Source organism: Gordionus sp. m RMFG-2023, chromosome 2 (genome assembly GCF_954871325.1).
Source record: "Gordionus sp. m RMFG-2023 chromosome 2, tfGorSpeb1-WG-v2, whole genome shotgun sequence".
In the NCBI taxonomy this organism is placed as follows: domain Eukaryota; kingdom Metazoa; phylum Nematomorpha; class Gordioida; order Chordodea; family Parachordodidae; genus Gordionus; species Gordionus sp. m RMFG-2023.
In genome coordinates this window covers 12,239,531-12,251,483 of record NC_088776.1, presented here as the reverse complement: position 1 = coordinate 12,251,483, position 11,953 = coordinate 12,239,531, and the positions used below count along the sequence as shown (strand labels likewise).

General features: G+C 25.3%; 1 protein-coding gene across 1 annotated transcript; it reads left to right on the top strand.

The window, feature by feature from the left end:
• The first annotated feature begins 375 nt into the window (after nt 1-375).
• On the top strand, nt 376-5,994 carry LOC135924079 (cleavage stimulation factor subunit 1-like). Its single transcript, XM_065459127.1, has 10 exons — nt 376-440; nt 483-607; nt 649-711; nt 751-843; nt 885-925; nt 1,038-1,148; nt 1,190-1,312; nt 2,789-2,944; nt 4,836-4,991; nt 5,836-5,994. Exons 1-10 carry the CDS (start codon nt 376-378, stop codon nt 5,992-5,994), a joined length of 1,092 nt encoding a protein of 363 aa, XP_065315199.1.
• Nucleotides 5,995-11,953: the final 5,959 nt, after the last annotated feature.

Below are 11,953 nucleotides of genomic sequence, written 5' to 3'. Positions count from 1 at the left end.
CTTTACAATTTCAGGGAAATCAAAACAATTCTTTTCAAAATTACCTTCTCCTTTTTCCTAATTTATAAAATTATCATTGAAAACAAGTTTTTATTTTATCTCCTTGGTCCTAAAATTTAGTGTATCATATAGGATTAAAATAAATAAAATATATATAAATTTCTATTAATTTTTAATTTAAAAATAGAAATATTTCTTTATTATTTACCTCTGATACTCTAAATTTAAAAATATTCATTTTTTTGAAAGTGAATTTATTATATATTAAATTTGTGGAGGAGATTTGACCGATAGACCCTGATAAGGTTTAGCACTTTTAAATAAATATTTATAACAATTTAAAAGCGCGGTAATAATATATGAATTTTAAATTTTATGTCAAAATCTTACTCAAAAAACTCATACAAGAGTAGGGAAGAATTGTATAATTTGATAGTAAGGTATTAAATTACCATTAATTTTGATATCAAAATTCTAATTAGTCAATTATTTTATGATGGTTATCAAACAGTTGCTACAAGTCTTACATCTTTATTAAATTTTCCTGTAATTTGCACTCCCTCTGATAAGTTAGCTAACCTTGTAACAAAAAATTATGAAGAAAGAAGTATGTAGTATTGTCATACCATTAAATAATATTTAGAATAGATATAAATAATTACGATATTTATACATCAGCAGACTGTTTAGATTTTGAAGAAGAATTTTATGGTATATTTAACAAAATTGTAATTCTAATATATTTTTAAGGGAAAACATCTTCTCCAGAACCAGGATTATATGAAACAAAATATTTAACAGCTCATAAAGGCCCTTGTAGAGTAGTACATTTTAGTCCTGATGGTTATATAATATATAATATTTTTAAAAATATGATTTATTAGGTGACTTAATAGCAACTGGTTCATTAGACACATCCATTAAAGTAATAAGTTTTTATATTCATAAATCTATTTAATTTTCTTTTATTAATAATATAATTGTATTTAATAAATTCTATATATAAAAGGGACCTATAAATGTATATATTCCTCTAGATTTTAAATGTAGATAAGATAATGATGAGGAGTGCCCCAAACACTCAGGAAATACTCCAGCAAAATTCAGAGAACCATCCAGTTATTAGAACATTATATGATCATATTGGGGTATAATTTATTAATTTCTTAAATCTTATTTTGGTAAACAGGAAGTAACATCTTTGCAATTTCACCCAACTGCTCCTATCATTATATCTGGTAGCAAAGATTGTACAATTAAAGTATTTGATTATTCTAAACCAACCTTAAAAAAGGCCATTAAATATATACAAGTTACAAATAATTAATATAATATATTAAATCTAAAATTATTATACCAAATATATATGTCATATTGGGATATAGAAATGGAATCCATGTGGATTCAGAATCTCTCAAATCTAAAATTTACCAAGATTGATTTTTAATTTTGAATATCTTATTTAATCAAATATCAGAGTTGTTATGCTCCTGTAGCGTTGGTACATTTTTCAAACACCCTTTTTAAAATTGGGGAGCGGGAGCTAGCTCCTTTTAGGGCTGGAGTGGAGGAGCGCTGCTCCACTGCCCCTTTAAATTTAATGTATAAATTAAATTATTTTTAAATATTAATTATATTTAATAAAAATGAAATTTTATTTAAATTTATCCATTATTTAATGTTTAGCCGAGTTTTATATTGGTTTTTCATCTAATCCTTTTAAATATTAAACATCAAGTTTTCCTTTTTATATTGAAAATTTTTTGGAAAATCTTGTAAGTCATATTAATATTTGTTTTATAGATATTTAATAAAAAATAGTTTTAGATATCATAGATGAAGAAATCGAATTTCCATTTCCATCATACAAAAAATATTTTAAACTTCTAAAAGATGTTGATCCAAATAATCAAACAAATTACTGGCAAAATGTCTTTTGTGTTTAAATAATAAAACTATTTAATTTTCAAAAGTGAGCAGCTTCAATCTAAAAAAGCATCTAAAAGTAAAAAATCTTTCTTGGAAGATTTTTTTGGATTCCATGAAATTGATCATCAGGAAGATAATATATTGGACAAATATTTTTTAAATAATGATACCAAAATTACTATTTTTGATAAATTCCCTGAATTAAAAAATATCCTTATAAAATACAATACCTTGCATCCCTCTAGTGCTCCTGTGGAGTGCCTATTTAGTATTGCAAAACAGGTCTTAGGGGAGAGGCGTGGATGTTTGATAGATTCTAATGTAAAATATATTACTTTTAGAGGCTAATAAAAGGTTATAAATATTTTGATAGATAATTTAATATAAATAAAGCTTTTTGATAAAAAAAATAAGATTTTATTTCGTATACCCTCTAAAAAATGAAAATCAAAGGAGCGGTTATGGAGTGGCACACCATTACCTGGAGCGGGAGCTAGCTCCTTTTGAGAAGGTAGAAGCAGGAGCTAGCTACTTTTAAAAAAGAGCGTTAACAACTCTGAGAAATATATAAAGTACCCATACTGTTAATTTCAGTTATGTACATTTTTTTATATAAATTTAAAAATATTAAAAGTTCATGCTTAAAATTGTCTGAAATTTTTAAGGCACTTACTCTATATATCTGGAATATATTTCCAGTAAAATCCAAATTAGAAATTGCCTTCAATAAATGATTAATGAAAAATTTTGAATCTCCATGGATTTTATATCCCAATATGACATATATATAATTTTTCAAGACCTGCAATTTTGCCAAATCTACAATTGATTTTATATAAACTCTTAAAACATAACTTAGGAATGTGAACCTGTAAACACCATATCATTACATACCTCTGGAGATTATATTTTGGTTGGAACTAATCACCCTACTTTGAGACTTTATAATCTTGCAACATCTCAATGTTACGTTTCACCTCAACCATTGGACCAACACACACAAGCATTAAATTCTGTGATAAATTTTTTAAATTTATTTTATTTTTTATTTGTACCATGTGCCCATTTCAAAATATATCTACCTGAGTTGTTATGCAAGTGTCTAGATACACAAATATGGTATATATATATAGATAAACTTTTATATAAAGTATTTAGATATATTTTTAAAGATATCTGTATTTTAGTTAAATTGTGATATTATTTTATTTCATCTTATGTTTTTTTATATTAAAAAACATTTGAATTCAATCAATTAATCAATTATGTCTGAGTTTATTTCATTACAAAACAGCAGAAGTTTTATTTTATTGAATAGATGTGGGCAGCATGGTAAATTTTAGTTGATAAACTATTAAAGTTTCCAACTGATTGTATACAGATAACTTCTGAAAAAATTGAATAATTTAATATCGCCACACCTCTTAGAGGGCATGATTAATTTTATAAATTTTGACACTCATTTTTGGAAGATTTTTAAAATGAGTGTTTGGATTTTGGCATATTTAAAAATTATCATAAATTTATTCATAAAATATAACACCACTTGCTGCCAAGAATCTTGTTATAAAGACTTTTAGTAGGGTTGTGCTGATTCACAAATTTTTTTCCAATCCAACATTACTACAAAACTGATCCTATATTTATTTTTATTTATCATCTATCTTTACCAATGAGATAAATTTACCAATATTTTCTATTCAAAAGATACCAACTAACTTTCACAAATGATTAAATGTATTTTGTTTTATTTATTCTTTAAAAGTGTATCTCATTTAAAATATGAGCAATGTTTATGGCTGAATGGACTGTTGCTAAATGCCTAAGCCAATATTAGTAAATCTATCTTTTAAATAATTCCATTTTTTAAAAAATATAACAAATAAATTAATATTTGGTTCCTTTTATTAATTTATTATTATTATGTGCAAAATAAAAAAAAATATTGGGTCAGTTTTTTTTAAATTATTGAACCAATCCCATAAAAAAATGCCACAGCCCTACTTTTTGTCTGGCTAAAAATATCATAAACAGGGATGCATTAATGATGGAATATTTAAGAATGTACTATTAATAAAATCTAACAATTATTAATTATAATCATTTAATTTTATATTTATAAATAAGATAGATATCAACTCAATAAAAAATTTTCAGCTCATTTCAAAACTTGAATTTTAATAATATAATCCTAAATTAGGTATATTATGCACAGGGTACAGGATTATAATAAAAACGTGCTCTGTAAAATTGTATCCCTATAGATACATTTTTTCTAATTTAATTAGATATGGATACATTTTCGACGATGTATCGTTATCTAGATAAATTTTAGGTTATATATCTGTATCTAGATACATTTTAATAGTATTTAACACAACTCTGATAGGTAAGCACACTATATTTAAAAAATATTTTAGAGTCCATTTTATGAACCTTAAATAGATCTTTTTTTAAAGATCTTATCTGATATTATCTTAAGTTTATTCTTATTCATACCTTAATTTAGAACTTAACTTCATAAGTAATTTCTAGGCTCCTGTGGTCCTACATTGTTTTATAAAAGGATTAAAAAAGAATTTTTACGTGATAACGACAAAGCAATCAGTGATTTTAACTTATAAAAATAGATTTAATATATATTAGTTAATTAAAAATTGGGCTTTTGGAAATTTTAAGATTTGGGGTCAAAAGAATAAAATTTATGGGACTTAATCTTAGTTATAAGACTCGTTACCTAATCATAAACCCTCTATCTAAAGCAAAAATTATATTTTATTACATATAAATTTGCTACTAACTAATGCTATTTAAAATTAAATTATTCAATAGTTTTCTTCATTTTTATTGATATTTAAACACAAACTCGTTCAATAAAAGTTATAATATCTAATCTTAATATTTAGATCATGTACAACTACGAAAGCAGGATATATGTTACCTCTGCTGATGATGGAGACATTAAGATATGGGATGGGATTAGCAATCGTTGTATAAATCACTTTCCCAGAGCTCATGAAGGCTTTCCCGTTATTTCAGCTTATTTTAGCAAAAATGGAAAGGTTTTGATAACTTCTCTTATAGATTTATATAATCCTTTTTTCACGTTATTTTTATTAATGATATTATAGTTGATTATACATCATTTTATTAGGTAAATGTTTAGGAATTATCATTTTTTTTAAAAAAAATAATTATATAAAGTTGAGCTACATTTAAAAAAAAATATTTTCTTATTATTAGATACCTAATATAAAAAATTTGTTATTTTGAGCTGAACATTTCTTTATACATTTGAAATGGTGCATAGGTGTAGACAGGATTTTTCTGGGGGGGGGCACTATTGGGTGGATCCCCATAAATTTTATTAGAGGTCTTTAAGTCCACTTATTGCAGGCCTTTGGCTATATTAGATTTTTATAAAAATAATTTTGATTTCACTTTTTTTTATAACAATGCTTTTTTCTAAATTTTTGAATTATAGTATTTATTTTAAAAAGTTATTCACTTTTACTAGAATCTCTTTCAAATTCTTCTTTATATTTATATATTGTATACATTTTGAGGGATGGGGGGGGGGTGGCGTGTAGAGAGAAATTTCATATGGACTTAAAATCATATTTACGAGAACAAACAAATTTTTGAAGGGAAAAGGATTCCCCCTTGCCCCCCCCCAATGGTTACGTCTGAAAAAGTGTCTTGACTTTACACCACTTCAGCCTTATTAATTTAGATTCTAAGGAAAGTTAGATCTCCATAAAGTATTTTTATTTTGAGTCTTGAGCAAATCCATAAGACCCAAAAAAGAAGGTTGCTTTAGTTCTTTTATTTTATAAAAACAAAGATTATTAAAATTTCACATTATACGAATTGAATATAATTGTTAATATAAATCATTTATTAAAGTATATCCTATCAACAGCCAGGGACGGCAGTATAAAGCTATGGGAATTAAGCGCCAGTCGATGTTTAATAGCGTACAGTGGAGTAGTATGTAATAGTGGTTCGCCTGATTTTGGATCTCCTGCCGTATTTAACCATACCGAAGACTTTAGTTTATATTAAAATATCAATTTATTATCTGCCTTTTTTATATGAATTTTTAATAAAAAAAAGTATACTAACGATATTTTATGAAATATTAGATTTTTTAAAAATATTTCATTATATAAAATTTATTATATATAGTTTTGTATCCAGATGAAAAATCTGCCAGTTTATATTCTTGGGACTCGAGAACTGCCTTAATTCAATCATCTTTGCCATTAGGTTTTTATCAATGATCTTAAAAAACGAATTTGAAAATATCATTATATTTAATCATGCATAATCCCATATTTACTTGTTCCTTTGTTATTTTAAAATATCAATGGCATGCTATTAAATATTATTTTTAAGCGTTAAGTGATAAAATTATTTTTTGTTATTAAGTTTTCCAGCCATAGGTAATAGCTTTATACTTAAGTAACTTGATTTTGTTTTTTTTGAGGTTTTTATGACCCAATTTTACGCTATAATTTTTAAATATTTTTTGAAACTTGGTTTTATTATGTTTTAAAAGGTCATAACGGGCCCGTCAGATCTATCCAACATAGCAGCTCGATACCCTTATTTGTAACATGTAGCGAAGATTTTAGAGCTCGTTTTTGGGCTAGAAAATTGGAGTTTTGATAAGTACACATCTTAATATTATACATTATAATTTACATAATACATATTTATTATATTATATATTATACATATAAAATAATGTTGAATAAACTAGGAAAACATGTATCAATTTATAATTACAATTTTTTATATGTTAGAATAATTTTTTATATTTAAACAAATAAAGTTATTTATATTATCCCTTTTTTAAAAATGGCTTTTCTAAAGAATTTCTCAGGCGCTTATAATTGTTCCATTCATGGGTAAATCCATTATGTTATGTTCGGGATCAAACGCACAGGCTCCACGAACTATTGGGAGGGGAAATGGGTCTTATATGGGGGGCCCGGACTCGGAGTGGCCCTAGTCATAGCCTAAGAATCTAGAATCTATATATAAAACTTATAAACGTACAAAATTTCGAACTGTATCAACCTTGAGAATACCACAACCCATGAGAATCGATTTGTCATAGGTTTTAAATCGTGAAAATAAAAAATCTCTTAATATTCAAATTGAATTTTTTAAAAAAATCGCTAAAGATGGTGGACATATATATCATCATTGTTCTAAGAATTGGAAACAAAATTTAGGAATATTGATAATATTTCCCTCATTTATAGCGATTATTTAAAAAAAATTTAATTTAAATACAAGTGCTTACTTTCATAGTATCTTTTAATATTAATTTTAAATTTACTTTATAAATTTTCTAGGAAATATAAGCGAGATTAGCAATTCTTTTATGTTTTTAGCGATTTAGAATGAGAACCCATTTTTCTTTACAAATTATTATTTTGTGTGGTATCACCGGAGGGCAGTAAGGCTTAACTACCTGTAAAGTTCATCATGATTTCTTTTATTTCTAAAGTGCCTTATATTAATGAAAATTAAACTTTAAAATTGCAACAATACGATAGAAGAGGTTGTATAATATTTTAAAAAATATACAAATAATTTTTACCAAAGAGTTCTAACACAAAACTAGTTTTTGTGGGTAAGGAGTAAAGTTTTACAAATTAAAATAGACGAATATTGTTTGGAGGTTTTGAATAATTTCTGCTGCCTTCGCTTTTATTTGTTTATTTAGTATTATGCCTCAATATTGTCCTTTTGTTATGATTTTTTTTTTCGTAATTGTTTACTAATTATATATTTTTCAATGATGATTTATATATATATAATATAAATAATAGTATTTGAAATTAAAATCTAATTAAGCGCCTTAAAGATGATTTTTAAACTAGTTATATTAAAAAGTTATCATGTTCAAAATATAATTAGTTAAATAGCTTAGTTTAATTATTTCTTTGAAATGTAACTAGGTTACAGTTAAACAAATATAATAGTTACCTAAAATAATGATAACAATTATATATGACTTATTTAATGCATTAAAGAAAAGCAGCTTTGTGAAGAAAAATAATCCTATTCATTAATGTTATACTTTATTATAAAAAAATAATGTTAAGGAAGTATTTACAATATATGCAGATTCCCTTAATTATATTAAAATTATATGAGTAATTTAAAATAGATTAGTGGAAAAAGACGTTTAATAAACAACATTCTGTTCAAATAGTTTTATAATAAAAATACTTGAAATTTAAAGGACCCGCATAGTAATAACCTAAATTAAATTTGAAAAGTTGCATATAACTTTTTCAAACAATATTTCTGGCAAAATAATGATTGGCAAGCAATAATTACAAACAATATTTATTTTAAACTTTATTTTAAAAAATAACACATTTATAAAATTTTAAATATAACGAGTAGTTACAGGTTAAAGTTACCTTTTCAAAATGTAACTTGCTACAGTTTAAGTTCCTTAAAAAGGTAGCTATTACATTAAAACATTAATAGTAATTTTACAAAAATATAAGATATTATTTTTATCTATTTATGAATTTAATTCTTTTATAAAATTATTATAAAAAGTTAAAAATACTTAGCACCAGTAAAAAGGAAATTATTCAACTGAATAACATTGTAAATCTACAATCGAATCGCTACCAATAAATATTTTTTTCTTAAATCATCGATATCTTCCAAATATAAAATATTTAAATAAAAAGAAATTAATAATTATTTATTTTTGTATAAAATAATTATATATCACAATATGATTGGTTAATGAAATCCCTGTCATACATAATTTCTCACTCAGAATTGTTGTTTTTTTTTTGGATCTGAAAAATTTTTACCAAATTCTTTTTTAAAAATTTAAGTTTTAGCTAAGTAAAAAATTTTCGAATTTCTTTTCAGGAGAAATAGTATAACCTATAGAATTTTTATTTTTATACGCTTATTTAAAAGATATTTATTCTTGTATAAATTATGTTCTAATCAATTTTATAAATTTATTTTATATCTTAAAAAACCTTATAAGTTTAGTGGAATCTAAACCATATATCATACATAATAAAGCAATATATTAAAAGATCATAAATGAATTATCATTTTAAAATACTTTTTAAGATAATGTTTTACACTTAAAATTAACTAGGAAGATCTGATTTTTTAAAATCCGTTATTTTAGTTAAGTCAGAGGTTTAATTTCAAGGAAACCTATAATATTTTATTTATTCTTAAGCTTTCCAATGATACATTTATAATGCACCCAGATATAAAATACAGCTGATTATAAATCAATAGTTTTTTTGAAGCAGTATTTAAATGTAGCCCATAGTAAAAAGAATTTGCCTATTTTAAGCTTTAAAAATTTGCGAAATTTCAGCCCGTATATATATTTTATACAAATTGTCCAGCCCGAACCGAAAATATTTTTTCTTGGTCCGTGAACCGGGCCTCTAAATTTTTATATTAAATATACTTCTTAAAAATAACGCCAACTGAAGGATTTTATTATATAATTTTTATATTGTAAATTAACTTTTGGAACATAATTTATAAGATAGATCTACTTTTCATAAATATTAAATAAATAATTCATTTAATTTAAAAAAAAATAAAATTGTACCTAATATAAGATAATAAGTTTTATAGTTTGTAACTAAATATTTGATATAAATATTAAAAGATATTGCTATGTCCTTATTTTGACTTTTATATACGAATAAGGATATGTTGTATTATTGATTTTTTATGATATTGATCTCTCAGAATTATCGATTAATCTTAATCAAATTCGTACATTAATTTAAAGAATAAATTATTCTACTTTTAAAAATGTTTAAACTTATCGTTTACATTAAAAATTTTTAAAAATTATTTTACTTTATTACACAACAATATTTTCATAAAAAACCTTTAATAAAATTAAGAGGGAATGGGGGGGAAAGGAGATTAGTATATCAATAAATTCATTATTTTTAATTATCATTTACTTAAACAAATTGAGGACCGACTTATAAGGACTGCTCTAGTCTGAGATATATTTAAAGACTCCTGCTTGAGATTAGAGACATAATAAAACTCATTTAAACTCTATTTATGGTAATAAAAAAAAGAAGGCGAAATAAGAATTTCATATTCTAAGTGCTAATTTCAACCCTTGAATACTTTTACTAGATATGGAGTTGCATTATTACTTATCTACGTAAAGTTTCTGAGTAAACAATTTAAATGATGACAACCTTAGAAGTAAATAAAAAAAATTCATTTTTGAATAATCTAATATTTTACTATTTTATAAAATTTGTATTGATTTAATAATTAGCTAGGTGTCTAGCATAAATTGTCTAGTTGCACTGATCCCACTAATTTGTCGGCACTCGGCAGGGGTTATATTTGGGAAGTACACAGTCTGAAAATCTTGATATGTTCACTAACAGGGTTGCCATGTCTCCCCCCATCAGCGGGAGACTCCTGCAATTTTTTATACACGCAGACATCTCTCTCCCGCAAAACTACCGCAATTTTTTAATTTTCTCTCGCAATATCATTAACCCTGATAATGCCTTTGTAAATTTTGGCAAAATCCAAAGTTATCGAATTGAGGCAGCACAATAATGAATTAATACCAATTGGCTGTATATGCCATATACTACATAATTCTTGTAAGAAGGCAATAAATGTACTATCTGTTGATGTCGAAATAATTGTGTTGAAATGTTTTAACGAATTTAGTTCATCAACTAAAAAAGTTAATGAATTAAAAGAGTTGGTCCGGCTGTCCAAGCCTGTCGGTGACCGGGGCAGTGGCATAGCTACGGGGGTGGTTTTCGGGTTTGGACCCCTCCCAGAGTAAAAATTTTTTTTAGATTATACGTTCAAAAGACTTAAAAGTGATTTTATATGAATTCTATTTTTCTGGTTTTGATGTTTGTGAAAGGATATTATATTATTATCGAGATCATTCTGGATAATATTATTATAAAGTCATTGAGAATAATCTACTAAATTATAATAGCATATTATTGATGCATTTAAAAAATATATTTATTATATATTATCGAAGATATGGTTATGATTTGTAAGATTAAATCGGCCGAAGGCCGGGGAAAAGGGCCCAAGGCTCGTTAATAGGGATCTGGGGGCGAAGCCTCCCAGGCTTTTATATGTATGGACCCCCTCTATGGAAAATTCCTAGCTACGCCACTGGACCGGGGTATCATTTTTAAGCTCCGAAATTTATCTATACCTATCAGGTGGTTGTCATTAATACCTGCCATAGATAGAATTTTAAAATTTTACGAACCCTTAAATATCTTAAATAAAAATTTTAAAAGCTGTCCTAAAATTTTGGAAATATTTTTTGAAAATGAAATGGCAGAAGCTTATTTGGGATTAGTTTCACATGTAGGAAATCTACTTCATGTAGTTAATATTCAGTTGCAATCAGAATATTCTTTATTAAAAAAGATTTACAAAATCATGCTACAGTTCTGTTCATCTCTACAGTTAAAAATTGATAATAAATTTTATGGCACTATTGCTAAAATATAAATTAAAATGTTCAAATAATACTCTAATTAATACATTTTTAAATAAAGCAGATATTTTTATTAAGACAATTTTAGAATATTTACAATCAAAATTTGATTTTAATAACTATTTACAAATGTATAAATATTATGACCTTGGAACAGAACCATCAATTGATGGTTTTTATAATTTAATAAATATATTAAAAATACCGAAATACATTGATGTCTTGTTTAAGGAGATTGTAATTCTCTCTATTTTTTATGATTCGCCAAAATACTTAAAGTTAGATGGTCTAAAAGCAGAGGAGAAATGGGTAGAATTTTTTCATAATAACGATAAATCCCCATGCTTGGAAAAAATATGCGAGTATGTCTTCTTTCTCATTCTAATGCCTCATCCGAGCACATTTTTAGCCTGATGAGGGCTGCCTGGAAAAAGGAAAGAAATCGGATTGCTTTAACAACATTAGAGGCCGAGCTAA

Coding starts and splice junctions, on each gene's coding strand:
- LOC135924079 (XM_065459127.1), top strand. CDS start 376: ATGTCAAAATCTTACTCAAAAAACTCATACAAGAGTAGGGAAGAATTG. Junction 712..750: donor TTTTGAAGAAGAATTTTATG/GTATATTTAACA, acceptor TATATTTTTAAG/GGAAAACATCTTCTCCAGAA. Junction 844..884: donor AGTACATTTTAGTCCTGATG/GTTATATAATAT, acceptor ATGATTTATTAG/GTGACTTAATAGCAACTGGT.